This window comes from Engystomops pustulosus, chromosome 5 (assembly GCF_040894005.1).
Source record: "Engystomops pustulosus chromosome 5, aEngPut4.maternal, whole genome shotgun sequence".
NCBI lineage: Eukaryota > Metazoa > Chordata > Amphibia > Anura > Leptodactylidae > Engystomops > Engystomops pustulosus.
Window position 1 is genome coordinate 173,275,028 of NC_092415.1, and position 25,351 is coordinate 173,300,378.

General features: G+C 41.1%; 1 protein-coding gene across 2 annotated transcripts in view; it reads left to right on the plus strand.

The window, feature by feature from the left end:
• Positions 1 to 25,351, plus strand: part of DNAH11 (dynein axonemal heavy chain 11) — a 181,987-nt gene that overhangs the window by 45,517 nt on the left and 111,119 nt on the right. For both annotated transcript variants that reach the window (XM_072153831.1, XM_072153832.1), the window contains exons 24-33: positions 1,121 to 1,279; positions 3,251 to 3,373; positions 3,456 to 3,578; positions 3,730 to 3,954; positions 5,358 to 5,449; positions 5,879 to 6,005; positions 12,541 to 12,681; positions 15,730 to 15,963; positions 17,738 to 17,869; positions 20,088 to 20,248. In XM_072153831.1, coding sequence (XP_072009932.1) covers positions 1,121 to 1,279; positions 3,251 to 3,373; positions 3,456 to 3,578; positions 3,730 to 3,954; positions 5,358 to 5,449; positions 5,879 to 6,005; positions 12,541 to 12,681; positions 15,730 to 15,963; positions 17,738 to 17,869; positions 20,088 to 20,248 — 1,517 coding nt within the window. The remainder of the gene's footprint in view (positions 1 to 1,120; positions 1,280 to 3,250; positions 3,374 to 3,455; positions 3,579 to 3,729; positions 3,955 to 5,357; positions 5,450 to 5,878; positions 6,006 to 12,540; positions 12,682 to 15,729; positions 15,964 to 17,737; positions 17,870 to 20,087; positions 20,249 to 25,351) is intronic.

Here is a 25,351-nt window from a genome sequence, read left to right on the forward strand (position 1 = left end):
AGTGCGGATCCTGTGGAGTAAATTTAGCGTAAGGACGCCATTTTGTGGAAGTGGGCGGAGCTTAAGGGCTAAATTCTGGGACTCCATAGAGTAGTTATCCCAGTGTGTGAACTCCGGTGAGTCGGGTTCATGACAAACACCATGCAGAGGCCAAAATCATAATCCTATGATATATAGTTATAATCTATTGACATAGTAACTATGCAGTGTGAATGCACAAATGAGAGGGTGCAATGAGATTCATAAAGACCGCAGTAAACATGTGACCGATGCTAGGGAATGCCCCCCCCCCCCCCCATCAAAAAGCCTGAATGTTGAAGAAGCCGCGATATAGAAATGGTGATTATAAATCCAGGAAAATAAAAACTCATTCTTATTTTACTGCCACCATACCACTATATCTGTTTATTGATTTCTGTTTTGTGTCTGTAGCCTTTACAATAGCCTTGTGATGTAAACTTATGAAATAATATATATATTTTGCTGAATTTAAGATATTCGTTTGCATACAATAAAGATACATATTTTGGTTGATATACATGATATACCCATACTAAACAGGTTGTTTATGCATTACATAATTGGTATAGGAGGTAACATGTATGTCAGATAATAGATTATTTGTTTATTTAAATATCGGGTTAATTTAAAAAAAAAAAAAAACATACTTTCCCCACTGATCCCCCTGCCATTCCCAATCCAATGCATCTTTGGTGCCCTGCTGATCTCCCCTCCCTAATCCAACTCCACATTCGACAAAACATCCTCAGTAGTGCCCACGTCAGCTGTCTGTATGTTATTTCTTGTGTGATGGTAGAGACAAAAAAGTAAAGATTGATTGAAGACCCAGTAAGCCTCAGGGAAGGAGCAGGAGAGGATTGTGGGATTATGTTTTTTTTAATAGTTTCAACATTCTAAAGCCTTTTGAAATAAGCCAGACAACATCTTGTACTACCTATTATATCATATATCCTTCTTCCTTGTAGACTAGTATAACTTCTATCCTCCTTATATTGAATAGTCAAACCTTTATTTAGGATCATATTACTTGTTACAGGTAACACATCTATGTCATTTGTCTACATTTGTCCATTACATGTATTTGATGTATTTTTTGCAGGAGCTTTTGTCACTAGATAAACAAGTACGTTCATGGGATGCCTATGTGGGCTTGGATATGGCAGTGAAGAACCTTATCACTTCTTTAAGAGCCGTGACTGACCTGCAAAACCCAGCAATAAGGGAAAGACATTGGCACCAGCTCATGATTGCTACTAAGGTCAGATATTTCTGCCATGATAATTTTTTTTTTAAGCATTTCTCCTTTTCTGGAGTGTGAGACGTTGCACCCCTTTTATTTTGGGATTTTTAAGACTGTGCTGCTGTGGCTTTTTGAAACTAATAGATAAAAGATATATAGATAGACAAAAACCTAAATAGATAGATATGAAAAACACAATTAATTGGAGATTGATAACTAGATAGAAAGATATAGACAGGAGATAGACGATAAGCATCTTCACCCGGGCATTCAACCAGGGGTTATTAAAAGAGCAATACATTCTCTATCCACAAAAGTCCACATACAGAGGGCCCTGGGAAAATGCCCAGTTTATCACCCCCTAATGCTGGCTCTGGCTGTGACTCTGCCTCCTCCTCTCTACATAGAGCTTTAATCTAATCTGACACCTTAGCAGCTAAGGCTTAGCTACTATCTCTCTTCCCAGGTAGTTATTTCAAAGTGAGAAAGCAGATCAGTAAGAATAAAGGTTGATAGGAACAGACTAGAAAACACTTTGCTCTAATAAGATATAATACAGTCATGGCCACAAGTTTTGAGAATTATACAAATATTATATTTTCACATAATCTGTTGCCCTCTGGATTTTATGTTTGTTTGTCAGATGTTTTTATCACACACAGAAATACAAGTGCAATCATATTATGAGTAGCAAAAGATTTTATTGACAGTGATAATGAGTTAATGCAGCAAGTCAGTATTTGTGTTGACTTTTTCTTCAGGACCTCTGCAATTCTCCCTGGCAGCTCTCAATCAACTTCTGGACCAATTCCTGACTGATAGCCGTCCATTCTTGCACAATCAATGCTTTCATTTTGTCACAATTTGTTGTTTTTTGTTTGTCCACCCAACTCTTGATCATTGACCACAAGTTCTCAATGGAATTAAGATTTGGGGGATTTCAAGGCCATGGACCCAAAATCTCTCTGTTTTTGTTCCCTGAGCCATTTAGTTATCACCTTTCCAGGAGACCGATTTTTAGCACCCCCCAGTCCCCACAGAGCATAGTACATACACTGCAAAAGTGTTTTTGTATAAAAAAATAGGTTTTACAGAAAAAGAGATGTTGTACCTTTCAATACCATGTGCTGTGTTACTAGGAACTAGGCATCTGGGAACCCCCCACTCTTGAGAAATTGATACTCCATGTGTCCTTTTCAAATAAATGAATAACACCCATCACTTGGGATTGGCTGTAGAGGAGCAGGGTGCGTTGCTAATCCAAGTGATGGGTGTTTTCATATATTTGAAAAGGACACATGGAGGAGCAGTTTCCCAAGGGTGGCATAAATGGCATTAGTGGATTACCCTATAGTGGAAGGTAGGATAAAATATCATGTTCAGGCTGTAACAGAGATGTAAGGATATACATTTGCTTGTTTATAGCATTTTCCCATAATGAACAATTATCCTCTATTTTGAAGAAAGTGGCAAAGTGTCTGATTGGTGGTGGTCCAAATGCTAAGCACACCACTGATCATGAGAACAAGGGTCTTTGGCAGGGGTGGACAATTTATTTTCCAATGGGGCCCCATGAGAATTGGAATGGTTTTAGATGGCCACAATAATATACTCAGTTCTACCCAATACCTACATGTATACAATGTAACCCATCCCTACATAAAATAGCATTAAATAAAACATTACAATGATTCAATGAAAACATGGAGGACCTATTTGCATCTTTATTTAATGATGGGGAAAAGAGCGTGGGCCAGTCAGAAAGGTTGGATGTGGCCCATGGTCTGTACAATGCCCTTGTCTGGTCTTTGCCTATATTCAGCAGTCCCAAAAGACAGAAGGACACAGGAAGGCCAGCAGTGCGACCCCTAGTTATTGGACACTTCACCCCATATCTAGAAATGCCATTTATTCCTCGAATGCTTGCTTGTTTCTTGTGTATTACTTTTGCTTATTGATTATTTCAGAAGGTTATGTTTGTCCTGTTAGGTCCAGTTTACAATGACCGAGAAAACCACACTATCAGACTTACTTGCATTACAGCTGCATAAAGTAGAAGATGAAGTCCGGAACATTGTAGACAAAGCTGTGAAGGAAATGGGAACCGAAAAAGTAAGTAGAAATTCCAACACACTATACTCCATAAAATTCTCTGCCATGATGAACGGAGATAAACGTTTTTCTGATGTATTAGATACTTACAGAGATTAGCCAGACCTGGACTACTCTGGAGTTTTTATATGAAAAGCATCATCGCACAGGAACCCCCCTGATAAAAACCGATGAGCAGCTTTTTGAGACTTTGGACAGCAACCAGGTTAGTTTTGAAACTGCAGCCATAGATGACAGCACTCAACCTACAGCTAGTAAAATTCTTGCTTAACCAAAAAATGCAAATAAAATATGGTATGACTTTCATATCCTTTCATGTGTTATAGCTTTGATCATTTGTTCTGTCCACTTTTCAGGTCCAATTACAAGCAATTATGCAAAGCAAGTATGTTGAATATTTTATTGAACAAGTATCCAGCTGGCAGAAAAGGCTGAACCTGGCCGATTCTGTGATCTACATCTGGATGGAGGTGCAGCGTACTTGGTCTCACCTGGAAAGCATTTTCATCGGTTCTGAAGACATCAGAAACCAGCTACCAGAAGACGCAAAACGATTTGATGGAGTGGATACAGACTTTAAAGTAATTTATCTTTGGGACTTATCACACAAACTTCCCTTAAAGAACACTAGAGAATAAGGAACTTTGTAATGTATCGTATGAATATATAAGGCCTCTTTTTTACTCAGTTTGGCTCTTATTATGCTTTCTTCATCTTCTGAATTTCGTCTTACTGGCAAGATAGACAGAAGCCCGGCTCACCGAAGTGTCAGATTACATACCTTTAAGGCAAAACTTAAAGTGGTTGGCCACAAATTAAAAATGTTAACAGGCTAAGTATATATATACTTACCCTGATAAAGTTTTCCATTCTCGTGACCCCTCCCCCCTTCCCTGCAGCAGGCCATGCAGAAATTACTGTATGGATGTCACAGGAAGTCCCTAGTCTTGCTGCATGGGGGTCACATGACTCACATGTCCTGGTGAAGAACGTGTATAATATGAGTGACCGTATTAGGAGCTTATAATTACTCTGCTAAAGTTTTCTGTAAGGTAACATTCCCAATTAGACCGTTTGTAGCATATCCACAGAATATGCAATAAAGGTCTGATGGAAGCAGGCTGCACAACAGGGCCTAGTACCTTCAGAAGGGGACTCCTTGACTGTACTTGTTTGGTTGCTAATCAAAGAATGCAGATAGAAAATGTGAGAGTTTACCAGCTCTCTAGTTCAATGGAAATATCTTTTTTTTTTTTTTAAAGCAGAAAACATTTTATTTATGCTTTGAATCACAGAGCGAAACAATTACATTGACATATGCCACATTGTGATATACCATAACATTGTCAAATATGCATTATACGCACATAACAAATCCCCAACATGAAAATCCCCCACCCTCCCCCATAGGTCTGAGCTTCTCACTTTATTGGCATAACAAATTATTCTCCAGAGGTACCTAGCACCCATGTTATCTTACTCATATTCCTGGCAGCCCTACAGATTGCCAACGTTCCCAACTCTGCAGCAACTGCGGCGAGGCCAGTCCTGGACACTCAATCCACCTACTCCATTGTTTTTCAAATTTTGTAGAAGCCCCCCTCTTCCGATACACATTCGTTTCAAGCTTAATCGTGTTATTTAGCATCTGCTTCACCTCTGTAAGAACCGGCGGTTCCACCAGCCAATGCTTTGGAAATATCTTAAATGGTATCTTGGGCCCTTGATGTATCGGATGTTTATAGCATGTCCTGTGGTGTCCAAATGATAAAAACATTGTGTAAACATAAATGTATCTTAAACCCCACTATTTTCAGGTTGGTCTTCTCAGGTAAATAACATTGTAATATAATGTGATCTTTGTTTAGAAATTAGGTTGCTACTGTCATTGCAGATTCTGTACTGCACCAAAACTTTGAATGTATGGAAAATTGTTTGTGTTTCTAAAGACCTAACATAATGGATTCTGTATTTTTCCATGTAGGAATTAATGTTTGAGACAGAGAAAATAAGAAATGTTCTGGACGCAACAAATCGCCCCAAATTGTATGAAACCCTTGATGAATTGCAGATGAGGTAATGTCAGATATTGTCAAATTGTTGAGTAGAGGTTGACAAGATAGAGGGTTCTGTTCACACTGTGTTTGCTTGTTTCACAAGGCTTTTATTCATAATGTAGATCATCACTCATATAGGAGCCAATTTATTAATCTGTTTAATTCTGCACCACATTTATCAAGGGGCTGTTTTCCGCCACTTTTATGACTAGTATAACAAAAAAATGTCCTATCTTTCTCCCGGCTACGGAACGGTATGGTGCCGAACGTGTGCTCCCGTAGGGCGCCGTGAGCCCATAGCCGTGTATGGGCGATGTATATACGCCGTATGTATGTCGGCCGTATTTACATTCCCCATACGTTCATGTGCATTTAGCCTTAGTCTTATTATAAGTTGCAGTTTTTGGTGCACTCTGACTTGTGTAATAATATTTTTTCCTTTTTTTAGATTGTCTCTGTGTGAGAAAGCGTTGTCGCAGTATTTGGAAACGAAACGTCTGGCTTTTCCTCGCTTCTACTTTGTGTCTTCTGCAGATTTGCTGGACATTCTTTCTAAAGGAAGTCAGCCAAAGCAGGTACATTGTGCTCTTCTCATGTATGGTTTGGTTAGCAGTCTGATGTTTTTACAGTATTAAAGGGTAAAATTTCCAGGAATTACCATTGATGGCCTCTCCTGTTACATGGTAAAGAACTAATTTACTGCAAGATGCAGCTAGGCGAGAATTGTACCTAATCGAGGCAGCAAAACACTGCTGAAACATTGACTCGCACATCTATAGACCAGGAGAAAGATGGATGCATGGAAGTACTTTTAAAATACCAGTTACACAGATCCATATGGTTAAAGGCGTTGTCCAGCATTAACAAACTTTTTATGTATGCTCTGGGGAATTACAAGATCATAAAGAGATTATACTCGCCTACTCTGGTGTTTCTGTTCAGCTGTGGTGCCTGCAGTCACCAGCGATTTCTGTTTGTATGCAGAGGCCAGCAGAGATGTGGTAATGGTAGCCGCTCGTCTGCTACAGCAGCAGTTATAAGCTGTAGCAGTTGCACAGCTGTTAATGTGACATTATTGCCAGCCATTGTATACAGAGACCACGTTCATGGACACCGGCAGAGTTTAACAGGAGAACTGGAGAAGGTGAGTATAAGCTCTCTCATTATTTTCTTACCCCCTGAAGATATAGATATATACACTCACCGGCCACTTTATTAGGTACACCTTGCTAGTAACGGGTTGGACCCCCTTCTGCCTTCAGAACTGCCTCAATTCTTCGTGGCATAGATTCAACAAGGTGCTGGAAGCATTCCTCAGAGATTTTGGTCCATATTGACATGATGGCATCACACAGTTGCCGCAGATTTGTCGGCTGCACATCCATGATGCGAATCTCCCGTTCCACCACATCCCAAAGATGCTCTATTGGATTGAGATCTGGTGACTGTGGAGGCCATTTGAGTAAAGTGAACTCATTGTCATGTTCAAGAAACCAGTCTGAGATGATTCCAGCTTTATGACATGGCGTATTATCCTGCTGAAAGTAGCCATCAGATGTTGGGCACATTGTGGTCATAAAGGGATGGACATGGTCAGCAACAATACTCAGGTAGGCTGTGGCGTTGCAACGATGCTCAATTGGTACCAAGGGGCCCAAAGAGTGCGAAGAAAATATTCCCCACACCATGACACCACCACCACCAGCCTGAACCGTTTATACAAGGCAGGATGGATCCATGCTTTCATGTTGTTGACGCCAAATTCTGACCCTACCATCCGAATGTCGCAGCAGAAATCGAGACTCATCAGACCAGGCAACGTTTTTCCAATCTTCTACTGTCCAATTTCGATGAGCTTGTGCAAATTGTAGCCTCAGTTTCCTGTCCTTAGCTGAAAGGAGTGGCACCCGGTGTGGTCTTCTGCTGCTGTAGCCCATCTGCCCCAAGTTCGACGTACTGTGCGTTCAGAGATGCTCTTCTGCCTACCTTGGTTGTAACGGGTGGCGATTTGAGTCACTGTTGCCTTTCTATAAGCTCGAACCAGTCTGCCCATTCTCCTCTGACCTCTGGCATCAACAAGGCATTTCCGCCCACAGAACTGCCGCTCACTGGATGTTTTTTCTTTTTCGGACCATTCTCTGTAAACCCTAGAGATGGTTGTGCGTGAAAATCCCAGTAGATCAGCAGTTTCTGAAATACTCAGACCAGTCCTTCTGGCACCAACAACCATGCAACGTTCAAAGGCACTCAAATCACCTTTCTTCCCCATACTGATGCTCGGTTTGAACTGCAGGAGATTGTCTTGACCATGTCTACATGCCTAAATGTATTGAGTTGCCGCCATGTGATTGGCTGATTAGAAATTAAGTGTTAACGAGCAGTTGGACAGGTGTACCTAATAAAGTGGCCGGTGAGTGTATATCTATCACATGTATTTTTTTTGTTAATCCCAGACAACCACTTTAACAGCCTAGTGATGCCCCTATCATTCACTCCTACAAGTGTTCCACAAAAATAAATTTTTTACACCAAAGTTGTTGGGCATGGCCACATCCTGCAAAAAAAACTAGGGTTTCACAATTGTCAGACCGCTCCCACCAATTATGGCGTATTCTAATCAACTTTATTCATCCAGTGTAGATGACCTTGATAGCCCTCTTAAACTGTTCTACCATGTTCTACCAGTTGCCCATTTGGTTTAGAACAGGTATATACATGTGGCCAAATGTCTGCAGTTGCCTGATTGCTGCAGAAATCCATGCAGTTGCTGTTCAAACAACTATTTTTCAGTGAAAGAAACCAGGCTTAGACTGACCCATTGGTGAATCCATTGGTGGGCTCCCATGCATAAGTGGTGCATCCCTAAGTATACTCACTGTATATCAGAGAGATGTAGCTAATCAAAAACTCATAATTAGAAAGAGAGACTGTAAAAATGCCCAAATAATAAGATACAAGTCATATAATCTGATTTACTCGGAAGCTTATCCTGAAAATTCATCTGAAAGGTCAGTTACCCTTAGGTTCATAAAGTACAACATACATCTGACTGCAAAAACATGCGTATCCCTGATCATTTAGAGACAGACTGACATCATCTTTTAGCAGGATCATAGATGTCTGATGTTTTATCTAGCAATGATAGGGAATCTTATGTGAAGAGCATTGTTTCTTTCTACAGTGTCAGTGACCCGGCTGTGGATAATAGTAATGAGCTTCCTTCACTGTCTTTCTGATATCCTCCCTTCTGTACTACCTGACAGCTGAAGACCCATTTATTTTTCTGCTCTTTATCTTAGATAATTATGCAAAAGATTTACATTGTTCCGCTTGCAGACAATAGCTTTCTGTCCAGACCAAATTTGCAGCTTCAAAAAAAAAAAAAAATCATACTTCAGCTGTTCACAGATGAAGGGTAAAACTGTGTGAATCCAGAGTTTATATTGGACTGTATTTTTGTTTTATCACATCCATGTTGCAGAATTAAAATAACATAAGCACTTAAAATGAATGACAACAATTTTATTCTTTTGCAAGCTCCACCCTTTTTGGTGTCTGTATATTACCATTTTTTTCAAAATTTAAGATGCACTTTTAGCAAGACTACATTTTTCTGGGTGCCTGGGTCTTATAGTCTGAAAGTCCGGAGAATCCAGCACTGCCAGACCCTCCAATTCACTGTGTGGAGATCGGGTGACGTAGTGACAAAGCGTTTAAAAAAAAATCTCTACAGTGCCTCTACACTGCTCTCTCCCTCTCCTTGCTCGTCCTGCCATGAGCATTTGTGCAGGACCTAGAGCAGTGATGGCGAACCTTTTAGAGACCGAGTGCCCAAACTATAACCAAAATCCACTTATTTTCCATGAAGTGCCAACATGGCCTTTCAAGCAGTATCTTATTGCTACCTGTTCTTCAACAACATTCAATTGTACTGTCCTAAGGCCACCAATGCAGTTGAAAGAAGCTGGGCAAATTCAGACCATCATTGTAGCTTCTCTCCAGGAAGAATGGTGGGTCCAGCAGGATGACCTCCAAAGACAATCCAGTTCTGTCCACTGACCTTCTCACTTTTCCTGCAGTTCAAACAGCCAATGAAATGTCACTAAAATAGCTCAGAGCAGTATCTTTTAAGTTGCTTGGGACTTCAGGAAGATTTGGTGGATTTGGTCCTGTATGGTTAAATTGGGACAATGGCCTGAGTGCCCACAGAAAGGGCTCTGAGTGCCACCTCTGGCACCCGTGCCATAGGTTCGCCACCACTGACCTAGAGTAATGTCAGGAGCATGTGACTGATCCAACGCTTCCTGACTCACTGCAAGGTCCTTTCAAGCTGCATGGGGATGGGGCCAGAGGAAAAGTTGTGGCTGGGAGCTGGTTGTAGCGGAGCTGTCTGTGTGTGTAAGGTTGTAGCAGAGCTGTGTGTAAATGGATGACACAGAGCCGTAGATGAGTGAATGGATGTAGCAAAGCTATGTGTGCGACAAACAATTTTTAATTGGTGTCGAATATATTTTTTCTTTTGTTTTGAGATTGCTAAACATGGATGGTGATTGTCGTATATGCAACTAAAAATATTAACTTTACGGCAAGAAATATTTTTGTGATATACAATTGGCCTTGGGAATGATGAACCATACATATTACATGATCAGACAATACCATGGAAGAATGGTAGGATATTTTTATAGACGTCTGCATTGTGTTGTTCCTACATTACTTATTTTAAAAATCGACAACTGGATGTTACTAGTTTGAGGTTTGTCACTCTCAGTATGTAAAAGCATTTCAGAGTGGCAAAACAAGTTATAAAAAAATATATCAAAGATGCTTGAAAATGCAGTATGTAAGTAAATTTGTACATATGCAAGTGAAAAAGTTCAGCCATGACAATTAATGCATTTATCAATATTCCATGTTCAATTCCATTATATCTAATCAAATTGCAACAAACTGAATTGAAATACACCCCACCCCAGGACAAAGAGAGATATAGAGAGAGCGAGAAAAAAAACCCCAAAACTAAAAAAACTAAACTATTCTGCAGACTTTATACTATAGAGCCCCCAGAATGTCTCCCATTTGTACAAGGCTTTACTTTCTCATAGGCTTTAACTCTAGCTAAGAAGGTTTTTTTTTTTTTTTTTTAACCGAACCTTCTCATTGTATCATTTTACGCTTTGATTTCACTCTGGGGCTGAAGCGTAATGTAATCTGTACACACTTGGCCCTAAAAGATTTATCTGTACACAAAGGATAACCATATTGGGGCTTATTTACTAAGGGTCCCGTGGCCACATTTACGTCGCGTTTCCCGGCTTTTCAGGGATCGTGCAGGCAATTGTGTCGCACGCGATCGTAATGTGTCGCGATTGCGCCGGCTTTCATGTGACACAAATCGGGGGGCGGGCCGCCGGACGATCCGACGGATTCGGACAACGTGCGGGATTTAACATTTTAAATTGTGTCGCAAGCCAAGCACTTACATGCACCAGGAAGAAGAAGGTGAACTCTGGCAAACCTGACTGGGGAAGCAACACATGCAGGATATCGGGCGCACGCTCATAATGAATCGTGGAAGACTTCATCCTCATCGGACATTCCGGATCAGGGATCGCGCAGGGACCGGGTAAGTAAATGTGTCCCAATATCTGCCTAACCCTAAAACACATTTCTTAACCCTACTGAACCTACTGAATGTGTATATTTCCTTACTCTTGTTAATAGAAGACTAAATAAATGCAATGTTAGGCTAATATCAGTTCTACCAATTCTAAATGATGGAAACCTATAGCCCATATGTGAACTGGGCCATGATAGTCGGTCAATAAGATTCTCTCATCTTTGTGCTTAAAATATACTGTACTGTAAATATGTAAAATTTAAGAAAAAAAAAAAAAAACGTGCAGTTGTAATTTAACCTTATAATGCACAGAATGTATTTTTAACTCAGAACTACTGTTCTACATGGGATTTGAACTCTGGATCAATATAGGAGCTCAAGCCAATATACTATAGTGAGAAATTTGTTGGCTCATAATTCTGCATATGTTTTACTGCAAAGGGACACAATGATATGCTATTAAAGAGAACCTGTCACCAGCGATCACCCCCCACCCCACAAACCACACACAGTACCTATTAGATGTCTTTATAAAAGTTCCACTGTTGCCTCTAACCATGGGATTAGAGCCGGCATTCTTTAAAAAAAAAGAATTTTATTGATGTCCTCTGTCCCAGTCATGGTAGCAGGAGAGCTGCAGTATACAGTCAGGATACCCTACCCTCCTCACTACTGACACTGCTAACTTGACTTCCCCTCAGGAACCAGAGAGACATGTGACTATCTCAGTATGAGATTGATTTATCTTCACATAGCCAGTGGTGTCACTCGCACTCCCTCCTTCCTAAGGGAATGGTTCATGATGTGGCAGAGCATTGTCAAACACAACCACTGGCTATCTCAACATTCCACCAACTATGTATAATTTTCTACCCCTGATAACAGGCAGTGTGAAAGTAAAGGAAGCTGTAAGTAATAGGGATACCTGGTGATAGAAGTGAGACTTGTAAATCATGAACAGAGAGGTAGTGCAAGGAAAAATTAATGTACAGGACTCTTTCTTACTGTGCTTGGACTCACCACAGGTGAGTTGCATATAAGTTTACATAATTTTTTTTAACATTGCAGCCATGAAAAGTAATAATTTAGGGATAAGGGCAATGCTTTTTAATTATTGTTTTTAAAGGAGTATTTATTTTGGTATGGTTGATTTGAATGGCAGGTTCCCTTTATAATGGAGGGGGGGGGGGGTTACCCGATCTGTGTGACAGGCCCTAACTCTTTGTGATGTCATCTGCTGTAGTCCTTTTAAACTAGTTATCCTTCCTACTAACAAAGTTGAACCTTCAAGGATATTTTTACTCTATATGACTTGGTAGAATGAGCTACAACACTAATCTAGAAAACGTACATATAACCATAAGGTATAAAAAAATGTACCAAGTTCCAAAAATGCTCCAAAAATGCTCCATATTGTAATAAACTTAGTAATTTACTTTATTGATGAAAAATGTTCTAGTAGTAATGTGTGACATTTTCATATATTTCAGGTGACGCGACATTTGGCAAAACTTTTTGACAACATTGCGGATCTCAAGTTCCAAGAGAACATTGAAAATGAGGCAACTGGGATGTTCAGCAAAGAGAAGGAGTTTGTCCCGTTCAGTGTCTCCTGCCAGTGTAGAGGACAGGTGATGATAACATTTACATTTTTATAACAGATCTCAGTGTCCAAAATTGCATATTTTTTGACTATTTTTTCCTTAGAGGTTAATGAAAGTCCATCAATGTGTTCTATGTACTCCACAATGGTACCATTAAAAAAAAACATAACTGTACCTGCAAAAAAAAAGAGTAAAGAAATTTAAAACCATGTGAGGGTAAAAAAAAACAACAAAAAAGTTCTTGGCCGATGACATGTATGTCCAGCATCCTACAGCTCTCTCTACAGTTGCACTGGTGTATTGCTGAAAGAAGCCTTGCAGTCACCTGTGATTTAATTCTACTGCTTAAAGTTATGGCTGTACAGCATTATGGATTTATGGGATATTTGACATCGCAGTATCCCATGAATGAAACATTTCCCCACGATTGAATTTAGTTCGGGACAGCAAAAGCAACTTCGAAGACTTCTGAGTTCATGACACAGGAATAAAAGATGTTTAAATCTGTCTGCACCAGAAGTCTGGAGTGAAAAAACTGTCTTGCGCTTTATTAATTAAGGGTTTTAGACCATTTTTATGCACTTTTCCCAGCTTCTACAAGAAAGTGGCATGATCTCTTGAAAAAACGGGCGTGGCTTCACAGGGAAAAGTCTGTGCATAATAAATGTATTATTTCGGTGCATTGACCTAAACCAACTATGAGATGGTGCAAAGTATGACTCAATCCTCTTAAACTATTGGATTTATCATCCAGCATTGAACATAGTAATAAATCTGGTGCAGCAGAAGACTGGTCTAGTCATACTTCAGTGATCTAATAATAGCTTTCTCCCAATAATGTTAAACAAAATCTACCATTTGTTTTTATGCATTGTGAACCAAACATACCTTGAGAATCCCTGAAATGAGTGGTTTTGCTTAAATAAAACAATTATAAAATTCAGGATCTTGGGAAGCTGGGTGCAGACTGGCTGCTGTACATAAACACATTACACAGAGCTTCCTAAACTGTCCAGACAGGACTAATCAACCTTAGCTGGATGACTCATACACAGCAGCTGGGGGATAGTGCAGCGATTGATTACTTCTACCTTTCAGGAACGACACAGTGGATACAGTGGAGTTCTCTGAAGCAGTGCTAATTAGGTCGAGGAGTATCACCGGACCAGCAGCAGGAGCGGCGGAGACTTATTATCATAATTTTATAATTGTTTTCTCAGCAAAACCACTCAGCACAGGGATTAAACAAGATATAATCCTGCATCAGTGTAGCTACAGTATTCTCAGGGTATGTTTGCTTCATAATGCATAAAAGCAAGTGGTAGATTTCATTTAAGTATTTAGATGTATACCGTATATACTCAAATATAAGCAGAGGAAACTTATTGACTCACATATAAGCCTAGGGTTGGAAATGCATTGTTCAGAGCCTCCCTCAGCATATAGCTTTTCAGTCCCTTGCCCCAGTATATAACCAGCCAGAATTCCCCCAGTATCTAGCCAGCCACATTATATAGTGAGTCCTCTGCCCCTGCATATAGCCAGCACCTGTATATAGCCAGCTCCCTGCCCCAGTATATAGCTAGCCAGCATTCTCCTAGTAGCCAGCCCCATGCTCCTGTAGCCCGCCAGCATTTCCCCATTATATAGCCAGCCCCCGGCCCCATTATATAGCCAGCCCCCTGCCCCATTATATAGCCAGCCCCCTGCCCCATTATATAGCCAGCCCCCTGCCCCATTATATAGCCAGCCCCCTGCCCCATTATATAGCCAGCCCCCTGCCCCATTATATAGCCAGCCCCCTGCCCCATTATATAGCCAGACCCCTGCCCCATTATATAGCCAGACCCCTGCCCATTATATAGCCAGACCCCTGCCCCATCCTATAGCCAGCCCCCTTATATAGCCAAACCCCTGCCCCATTATATAGCCAGCCCCCTGCCCCATTATAAAGCCAGCCTTCTGCCCCATTATATAAGGATCAGGACATATAATATTAAGCATGTTATCAGGATTTACCGTATAAGTATCGGCTTATACTCGAGTGAAAAAAAAGAAAGTCAAAACTCACCTTTCCGACCCCGCAGGTCTTTTCCGCAATCCTTCCGACAGTGACAGGTCTGTGTAATGGTTTCACGGTTTGGCGCACAAGCTGTGACGTCAGCCGTCGCTGACACCACAGCGTGTGATGGCACACACTGTGATGTCAGCGCCAGATGACGTCACAGCTTGTGCGCCAGACCGTGACACACACCTGCTGGACAGATCATGGAGAAGATCAACGTGGGGGGAAGGGGGCGGGCGATTGCGTAGGAAAGGCGAGTTTTGGCTTTCTTTTTTTTCACTCAAGTATAAGCCGATACTTATATGGTAAATCCTGATAACATGCATAATATTATGGGGGTCATTTACTAAGGGCCCGATTCGCGTTTTCCCGACGTGTTACCCGAATATTGCGCCGATTTTTCCGGAATTGCCCCAGGTTTTGCCGCACGTGATCGGATTGTGGCGCATCGGCATGCACGCGGCGGAAATCAGGGGGCGTGGTCGAACAAAAACCTGACGGATTCGGAGAAACCACCGCATTTAAAAAAAAAAAAAAAAAGTGACGCTGGACACGAGCTTACCTTCACCAGGAATATGATCGTGAACTCTGGCGGGCCTCGGCGGACTTCAGTGCAGCAGCGACACCTAGTGGACGTCGGAGGAACTACCTTAGTGAATCGCCGGAAGACCCGAATCCACCACAGAGAACGCGCCGCTGGATCACGAATGGACCCGGGAAAGTAAATCTGCCCCTATATGTCCTGATCCTCTCTTTTTCCTTATAGACATGTATAAATAGATAACAAACCAATAGAGTTTCTATAGATCCTGGCACTGTCAGGATTGGTCATGCACTTTCAGTTGCCAATTTATTCCCAAACACCTAGGAAGCCTATCAGAGGAGAAGCACATCCCAGACTTGTAAGAAACCTGCCATAGAATTGTTATTATTATGGGGAATGCCAGTATTTACGGAATCGTGATGGTTCTTTTTTCAAAGGTTATTCTGTTTTTCAATATATTCTAAAGGTAGAACACTGGCTGAAGAATGTGGAAGACACAATGTGTGAAACTGTGCGCTATCATATAACCGAGGCCGTGGCTGCCTATGAGGATAAGCCCAGGGAGCAGTGGATTTTTGACTATCCTGCTCAAGTGGCATTGACCAGCTCCCAGATCTGGTGGACCATTGATGTTGGAATTTCCTTTGACAGGTTGGAAGAAGGGTTTGAAACGGCCCTTAAAGATTATAATAAAAAGCAGGTATGTTCTAAAATTCTGAAAGCTTTTTTTCATTTCATTGGTTGGAGCTTTACTTTCAGAGATGTAAAGTCTCAGCTTTACATCAAATCGAAATAGAGTTAGGTAGAGTCTAAAGAACTTTGCAAAATAAAAATAAGTAATTATCATCTTCCTGAACAAATTAGAAATTCTAAATCCATTGGTTAAATAAAGAACCATGAGACAGAATAAAAATGGATTTTCAGCTTCACTGAAGGATTAGGTTACAATAATAATAATTATTACTTATTCTTTATTTATAAAGCACCATCAAATTCCAGAGCGCTCTACAGGTTCTGGGGAACATATACAAATACAATAAAATACATTACAGAGTACAAACAGTATTATGAAACAATAGGAGTGAGGGCCCTGCTCACAAGAGCTTACAGTCTGTGGATGAACGGGTGACACAAGAGCTTACAGTCTATGAGGATGAGGGGGTGACACAAGAGCTTACAGTCTATGAGGATGAGGGGGTGACACAAGAGCTTACAGTCTATGAGGATGAGGGGGTGACACAAGAGCTTACAGTCTATGAGGATGAGGAAGTGACACAAGAGCTTACAGTCTATGAGGATGAGGGGGTGACACAAGAGCTTACAGTCTATGAGGATGAGGGGGTGACACAAGAGCTTACAGTCTATGAGGATGAGGGGGTGACACAAGAGCTTACAGTCTATGAGGATGAGGGGGGACACAAGAGGTATAACAGGTTGTATAATGGTCCAGCCATTTTTGTAAGGGAATGGAATAAAAATAATTCAATAAATACAAATTCTGCTGCTTGAACCGTCCTTCAGCCACCATCTTATATACAAAGCCCGTAGTCCGAGTAAAGTAGAGTACCCAGAATTGGTTAAAAAAGAGTTCGTTGCATGCAGTTAGCGAATATGATAGGTCTGGTTTAATAAATGACTTTTAAGAGAATGTTTGAAGCATCGGTGGTTGTGTATTACAATGGCTATCCTCAGAAGTGATAAGTGAGGAGAATGAGCATGTAGAGCAGACCTAGAAGAGAGGAGATCCTGCTCCTTTTTCTCTCTGTACACACACAGGACATTACACTGCAATGATTAACAGTTTAACTATAAGTGCAGCATTTGGGTGGTCTAGAGCACTTACTAGAAGCAGCTGCTTGTGTGCCTCTCAACCATTACAGATAGGCGCATGGAGATGTATTTCATTTTAACACCTAAAAATTCATACATTTAACATTGTTCTTAATCCCTAAAGTACTGTACATATCCCGGGATTAAAGGGAATCTATTACCATCTTTATGCTGTATTTAAAGGGAGCAAAATGATGCAGTGACATATACACCGTTTCCATCCTTCTGTCCTGTCAAATTATAGAAATTTACACTTTATTTGTTGCTGCATTCATAAGGATGAAGTCCTTACTGTGATATTCATGAGCTCTTAATGCTCTCGGCTGACAGTGACGGTAAATATCAAGAGAATAAAGAGCAGAAAATTAATTCACAACATATAGGAATCATTACATTTTGGCAGGGAGATTTCATTACATCCGTAGTCTACGAATGTATATGTAGAGTCTATTGGAGCAGGGATCTTCTTGTAGATATCAAAACTAACATGACACAAGGGAAAATTGCTATATTATCAAAAAGCTAGGGATTTCTCATAGAGTTGTCTCACAAGAAACAGATCCACATATGGGGTTGTCATTATTACACTGCACTGGTCGTCTGACGGGACAGTCCAAAAAATAAATATTCTCTTTTCTTTTTAGATTAATCAGTTAAATTCTCTAATTACCATGTTATTGGGTGACCTCTCCCCTGGAGACAGGCAGAAGATCATGACAATATGCACCATAGATGTCCATGCCAGGGACGTGGTTGCCAAGCTTGTTTTGCATAAGGTAATAATCATTAAGGTCATATATTTTGTGTTAAAATGGTTATTCTAGAGAAAATCATCTCAAATAAGTTTTCTAAGAATTTTAGATTTGTTTCTTACTTTAGGGTAGCTGCTGCCATAAACACTTTATTGAAGGGCTCATAACAGCACTAGAAGTTACATGGCTCTGTGCCCCACAACTGCATTGTAGCTGCAGTACCACTTGGGGCCACTGCAGAATAAGTGGAGTTGTGCTATTTCCATCTCAGCACTGGTCCCTTCCATCAGGAGTCAATACTCAAACCCATCTGATGTGGATTAGGAGTAAGAATTTCAATTGCTGGACATCAACATAGATCAAAGTGCTGTAAAACGGGACCAGTTTCAAATTAACACTTCATAACACCTAGAACTTTGTCAGTGACTGTAATTGTTGTGGCTGAATAAGGCATTTAGCAGAGCTAGGGGGCCTTTACGAAAACTGCAATCCATGACTGCATGATGGGAACATCACTGTAATGTGGGAAAATGTTAAAGCCTAATAAGTATTAAAGGTAACCCACTGAACTACCTGCTCCCTCTGGTAGGGTATGATGTGAAAATGAGCAGAAAACGGTCATCTTTTGCCAGAGATGAATTCGGCTCCGAGGCTCCAGTGAGTGTCACTTTAAATGTCGATATCTGGTGATGTTTCAGATGCTATCTTCCAATCTGCATCAGACTTGTGGTTATGTGAGCTATAGAATCAGAAATATGGGCAGGTGAATTGATATTTAGGAATGCAAGCTGCAGATAAAAGTACAATTCCATACTTTAACCGTCTGTATTTCAGATTGTGTAGTTTACAGAATGCCATTTTCATGTTTAATCTGACAAGACCAGTATATGGCCATTTAAAGTGACACCTCCCCAGCCTCTCAAACTGACAAACTTAGGCAAAGTTGAGTCAGGTTTTTTTTCTAGGTAAAGTGCGATATTTCCCATAAAAAAGGGAATTTGTGAAAGGACATTTCATATCCTTCCGGAGAAGGGGGGGGGGGGGGGGCTAGCAGTTCGTTGGGGTGAAAGTAAGTGACAGAAACCCATTCAACTTCTATTGATTGTCATCACATCAATAGTATTTTTAACATATAATGGGGGTCATTTACTAAGGGCCCGATTCCCGACGTGTTACCCGAATATTTCCAATTTGCGCCGATTTTCACTGAATTGCCCCGGGATTTTGGCGCACGCGGTCGGATTGTGGCGCATCGGCGTCGGCATGCACGCGACGGAAATTGGGGGGGGGGGGCGTGGCCGTAAAAAAACCCAGACGGATTCTGAAAAACCGTTGCATTTTTAAAAAAAAAAGGGTCGCTCGACACAAGCTTACCTTCACCCGCGATAGGACGGTGAACTTCAGTGCATTCCGATGGTCTTCAGCACAGCAGCGACACCTGGTGGACGTCGGAGGAACTACCTTAGTGAGTCCCGGCCGGACCTGAATCCACGCGCCACTGGATCGGGAATGGACCGTGTAAGTAAATCTGCCCTATTGTCTGTACCCTGGTTTCAATCATTTGGAAAAAAATTAAGGAAATTAAGATTCCATCAAATATATTTAAAGATGGGTCGATTTATTCAGAAAACTCAACGGATTGTGTGAGATTATTCAGACTGATTCACTTCTTAGTTGTAAAACCTGATGCATTTTTTTTTTCTTTTTCGTGTAAACATAACAAAAGTTCTTTTAAAATGGCAGACTTTTGGAGACTGATAAGGTATGTATAGAAACCTTATAGAAAGCCCTTTACAGTGCAGGTTTTATCTGTGGAGGTAATTTTGGAGCCGGTACATGGTAATTTCATGTGTAAGTTTCCAGACAAGTCTGGAATTTACTTCTTCATATGGTACTAGAATAAAGTTTCTTGGGGAATGGAGGATGAGTACTTTTTGTCTGCTTTCTTTCTAAGGTTTCAGGACCTTTTGGAGGTCCCTCAAAAGTCCTTAAATGGCTTTTGTGTAGATGTGTATTGAGGGCAGGAACAGATGTACAAGGATTTCATAATTAAACTTTGGTTATATTATAATATTATAATCCACTACTGTAGTTTTCTGTATAGGGTCAATTGTTGTCTAAAATTACTTATGATGCCTATATGAGCCGTAATTTACATCTGATGAATTAATAATCAAGATGCAAAAATACAGTAAGATATTTTTTTTGTCTTCATTAATACATTTGTTTGTTACTCTTAAAGGTGACTAGCGCCCAGGATTTTGCTTGGTTGTCTCAACTACGACATCGTTGGGATGATAAGCAGAAGCAATGCTTTGCCAATATTTGTGATGCCCAATTCCAATATTCCTATGAATACTTAGGAAATACACCACGGTTGGTTATTACACCTTTGACTGACAGGTAAACTATTTTTGTCCCACTTTGTGTCCTTTTAAATTTAGCATGTTACATATTACACATGTCTCTCTGTAATCGGCCAGAAAGCAGTAAGCTCCCTCTAGTGGTGGGTTCATGTGATTCATATTACATTTAAAAATAAAATTTCAAATTGAAAACTAAAATTTTGAACTGAAAAAAATCATATTCACTCACTTTTCTACTATATATAACATTGTGAGTAAACCTAGAAACAAAAAGTGTTACCATTGGCACAGGATTATTTGTCTTACTAAAGACCAGATGCATTTTAAATTGCAATCATGCATGTCACACTCCATTCCTTTGTTGCCTGTCATCTCCTGTTGTCCTATGACCTGCCTTTCCAGGGCGGGTCACGACTGCAGCAAATCACTGGCCTCATCAGTGGCTACTGCTGGGACCAGCTAAGAACTTTGATGCAACAAAGTAGTCCAGATGATCCCTTTTAAGAATCTGGGTTTATTTTGTCAAGTTTAAAACCATGACTGACATTTCTAGCATATGATGGATTGGTGGATTATAATATAGATGGTTTGTGCAGTAACCCGGGGCCTAAACCTTCTAGGGGGCCCATGGTCACCCAAAGCGCCCACTAAATTTTATACTCCGAAGGACTTTCACCCACGAATCCCCATACCATATGTAGGAAGGGATTCCAGGATTGTAGGAGCTATAATATTCATATGGCCCAGGGCTCGTTGCAGTTTTAATCTGCCCCTGATGTAGTTGAAAGATAATGCAAGAAGGAATTAATTATCTGTGAGTAAAATCAAATCTTTCCACCCTGAGAATTTAACAGGATGAAAATAGAAGTTCTCCTAAATAAATAACCAAGAAAGACACAGGTGCAAAAATTAAGGCTCTAAGGCCCAGTTTTCATTTCCATTATAACTTCAGTTATTTCCTTAAAGGGAACCTGTCATCAGGAATTGGCGTAAAAAGACAATATCAGTATGTTGTCAAGCAGCTGAACAGCTTCTAGATGATGTTTCTTTTATGGCCCAGCTTGGTGGCATCATCCAGAAAATCAACTTTGAAGTGACATGTGAATTGGTTTTATGAAGTCAGTAAGGCGGAGAGTTTAAAGGGGTATTCCCACGAAGACAAGTTTCTTATATGCACACAGGATAACAAAATAACGCATTCCCTAATTCACTGTTATTAACAAAAATGCAGCATTTCACAGATCTAAGTCCAAACTGCCTCTATCAGTCCTGTTGTACACAATTTCAGTTGCCCCTAGACACGACCCTGTAACTTCTCTTAGGGTTGGGTGGCCGCAATCTTGGATGAGATCGTGGAGCTGAGTTTCTGTCTGTCTCTGCTGTCTGGCTGTAGCCACGCCTCCTGCACGGAGCTCAGAGACGCTCACTGATTCACATCCTGTCAGCACATGGTGAACAGAGAGAGAGAGAGAGAGGCTGCAAACTACAAGCTACAAGGAGATAAGTGATCCGGGGGGAAGGGGAATGCAGGCACATATCTGTGAGATGTAGCAGAGCCCAGAGTGTAATAGTGTAATGGTCTATCAGCCTCTGTGTAATCATCTCATGCATCTCTGATCTGTCTGATCTCTCCTTCTATGTGTCAGTGTGTTAGTGCAATGTCGGAAGCCAGATGAAAGTATATATACATCTTGTACCCTGATAATCTAACCACATTGTATAATACAGTAATGTGTCTGCTAAGAGAGAGTTACACTCTCTGCCTCTTTTCACATAAAATTAATGTACATCTCACTTAAAAGTTGATTTTCTGGATGATGCCACCACACCAGGGCATGGAAGAAACTTCATCTAGAAGCTGCTCAGCTGCTTGATAACATACTGGTAGTGGGTTATTAGGCCAATTTCTGATGACAGGTTCCCTTTAAGCTTTTCTGATCCAAAACCAGGTGTGGTTAAACACACAGAGAAAATGCAAGTCTTTCCATACATTGCAAATTCTGCACTAAAATATCCACATTTGTCCTGGCACTTATGTGTGCAGGTATCAGAGAAGGGTTTGGGATTCTGATTCTGAACCCTTCAGTGGGATTTGAGGCGACGCAGCAGTAAACACAAGCCAGATGCTTGGCTATATAGAAACCAATAAATTGGGATTCTGTGGTATATAGGTCTATCTAGTATAATATGACTAGTTCTGGAGACCTTTCTAACAATCTGTAGTAGGTAAAATTGAAAGGGTACAATAACCCAGTACGAAAATGGTTGAAAATGTAATACATAAAACTTATCAGGAGAGACAATTTATAGCAGAGATGAAACTCCCTAAGGTGGATGGAAGTTGGGGAAACCGCTTAATTCATTGAGGAAATACCTCATCATTCTAGCCTTCATGGGCCTCTTGTATTTAAGAAAAAAGTCTCAGTGATATAATAATAACTACATACACAAATAGATGTGCGCCAGGTCTAAAATCTACAGTGAGTCTAATTTTGGAAGATCTAGGAAGAAAATAATTTTTTAACATTTTACTATAGTGAATAATGTTTGTATAGTTTGTGCTGCAGCTGGATGTCCGTCATCCGCCGAGGGCTGGAGCATTGACATCAGGGGCTGCACTGGCTGTGCAAGCAGCTGCGGGGCATCTGTCCTCAGCATCACAATGAGCTGCAGTGCAAATCTATATTAGGAAACTGACTTTTGGCAGTGAATTTAATTCGCAGTAATAGGATTGGACACCCTGAAATGATCCTCAAGTAAAATGTAAGCAATTGCAGGCTGCTTTCAGGCAAGTTATATTTTGCCTGTATTTGACAGTCTGAACAATGTATGGGACGTGGATCTACGATCCTGTAAGTCGCTGACTACAATTGAGAGCTACTGTCCCATACTGTGATCATGCGTCATTGCAGGACACTAGTGCGGGAGTGACTCCTAGAATCATAGTCATCTGTAGGCACAGTGTGGTGGTTTATGGTCAGTACTTCATGGTGTCCACCTGAAGCCAGCTTAAAAAGTCAATGAGTTTTCAGACTTAAACTAAAGTTAGACCCTATCCGTACTGAGACCCCCACAGATCACTAAAACAAGGGGTCCGATGGGCTCTGACGTACATCCTTCGGACCCCTTGTCGCTCTATCAGACTAATGGAGTAGACGACCGCACATGACCGTTCTGCTCCATAAATCTATATGGAGCTGATGAAAAATTGCCGAGCACGTCTCAGCACTGAGACCCTCACTGATCAGCAAGTTAGGCCCTATCCCGTGGATAGTTAGTAGGAAAACCCCTATTAAAGGTACACATATACATTTCATAGTAGTCCTTTGGTATGCTAAAAATGTTTGCTTCATTATTGCCCTTTACTATGTTTATCTAATCAATTATTGCTATTATTTTCTTTTATTATTTTAATCTTTTAACACTCCTGTCATTATTGTTTAGTAAATATGTACATTCTTTTTGAAATAATAATGAAACCCTTTTTATCACAAAAGGGTTTTTGGAGGCTGGCTGTACCATGCTATATCTAGACACAACCAGAGGTCATATTAACACCGATATATGTGTCACAGATGCTTGTACAGGCAATTTTACTCTTTAAAAAAGTCTCATGCGTAAGAATATGCATGAGACTTTCCCTTGTCTTCTGCTTTTTACTACATGCTACTTTATTATTAAATAAGCCACAGCACTACCATTTATGGATAGTCATGTGACCCGTGACTTCTAATAAAATACCAGCACTATGCTATTAAATCTTCTGATGTATGCATCTAATTACATGACCACTCATAAGGCGGCAGTACTGTGCAGCACAGAGCCGCAGATACTTTACATTATGTTTTCAGCAAAGCTTAAAAAGTGTCCATTCCCCTTGTGAGTTCCCCTTGGGTCGTGCACATTGGTAGGCATATTTGTAACACAAAGGGATGTGATATCTGTAATTTTTTTTAATATAATATACTTTGCGTTCATTTTTTAAACTTTGATAACTTTATGCATATTATATTTGCAGTACTAAACCCTATACTGTCCTTCACATAATAAAAGGGGTTATATCATTAACTGCATTTATTCATATCCCCCCAGCTCTGCTCCGTATTAACGGAGTTTTGTCATCCTCCTAAGCCATTTTATCTTTTGATTTGTTTGGGCCTCCGAATACCTGGAGGTCCTACTGGTATGGAGGACTTGGGGTGTCTCTGGTGTTAGGCACCCCCACTATCATACATTTATCTTATCTGAAGATAAGAGTTGTCAGAATAGGGAATACATGTACTTTCCAAGATTTATGATAAAAAGTGGCACGTGGTAGTGTTAAAGGAAGCCTACTATCAAATTCAAGTATGATTTAAAACTATGCTAACAGGTCAGCAGGGTTTTGGGATTGTTATCAGAGCACACAGACTTCACGGACTGTTACACTTTGCAGGAGCACTTCCCCCTATGTGAGTTAACAGCAGGCAGATGGAGGGGAGAATTGCTCATTTACAGTCTAACAGCTTGTGAAGCTGCAGCATGAAGCAGCTTGGGTAACACCACTCAAAGCCCTTTAGGCTCGGATTTGCGGAGCGTAACGGCATGACGTAGCACGCAGCACGTGCACGTCGCGCTGCACAACCGCCCTCCCTGCCTCCGCTCCCCACGCTGACCTGATCTGAGTCACGGGACCCGGTCCCGGCCCGAGGAGTAGGAGAACGGAGGTCTCGGGCGTGGGCTCGGGTATCCCACCCGGTGGCGGCAGTGGAGCTACCGGATATGTTTTTCTCCCCATGAATGCCGTTCACCGTGGAAGGAGGCCGGCCGTTTCTGGCGCAGTTGTGGCGCATCTGTGGCGCTCGGGCGCTTAGGCGCTGAATATTGTACGGTCCGTGAGGTGAGCTGACAGGACGATGAAGACGAGCGGGGGATCAGACGATACGATGATGACGTTGCCTGGTGCCGGAGGCGCGCAGACCCGGAGGAGTGCATTCTGAGATCGCTGCCGAGGCGGCGGGGTTGGAGAGCTATCCTGGATGTCGGCGCGACCGGAGATAAAAGCTGTAAGAAGTTCATCGTGTTTGGTCCCTGGGCTTCATCCCGGTGAAGAATTGGTTTTGGAGCCGTTTGCATAGAAGGGTGAGATGGTCCTGTATCG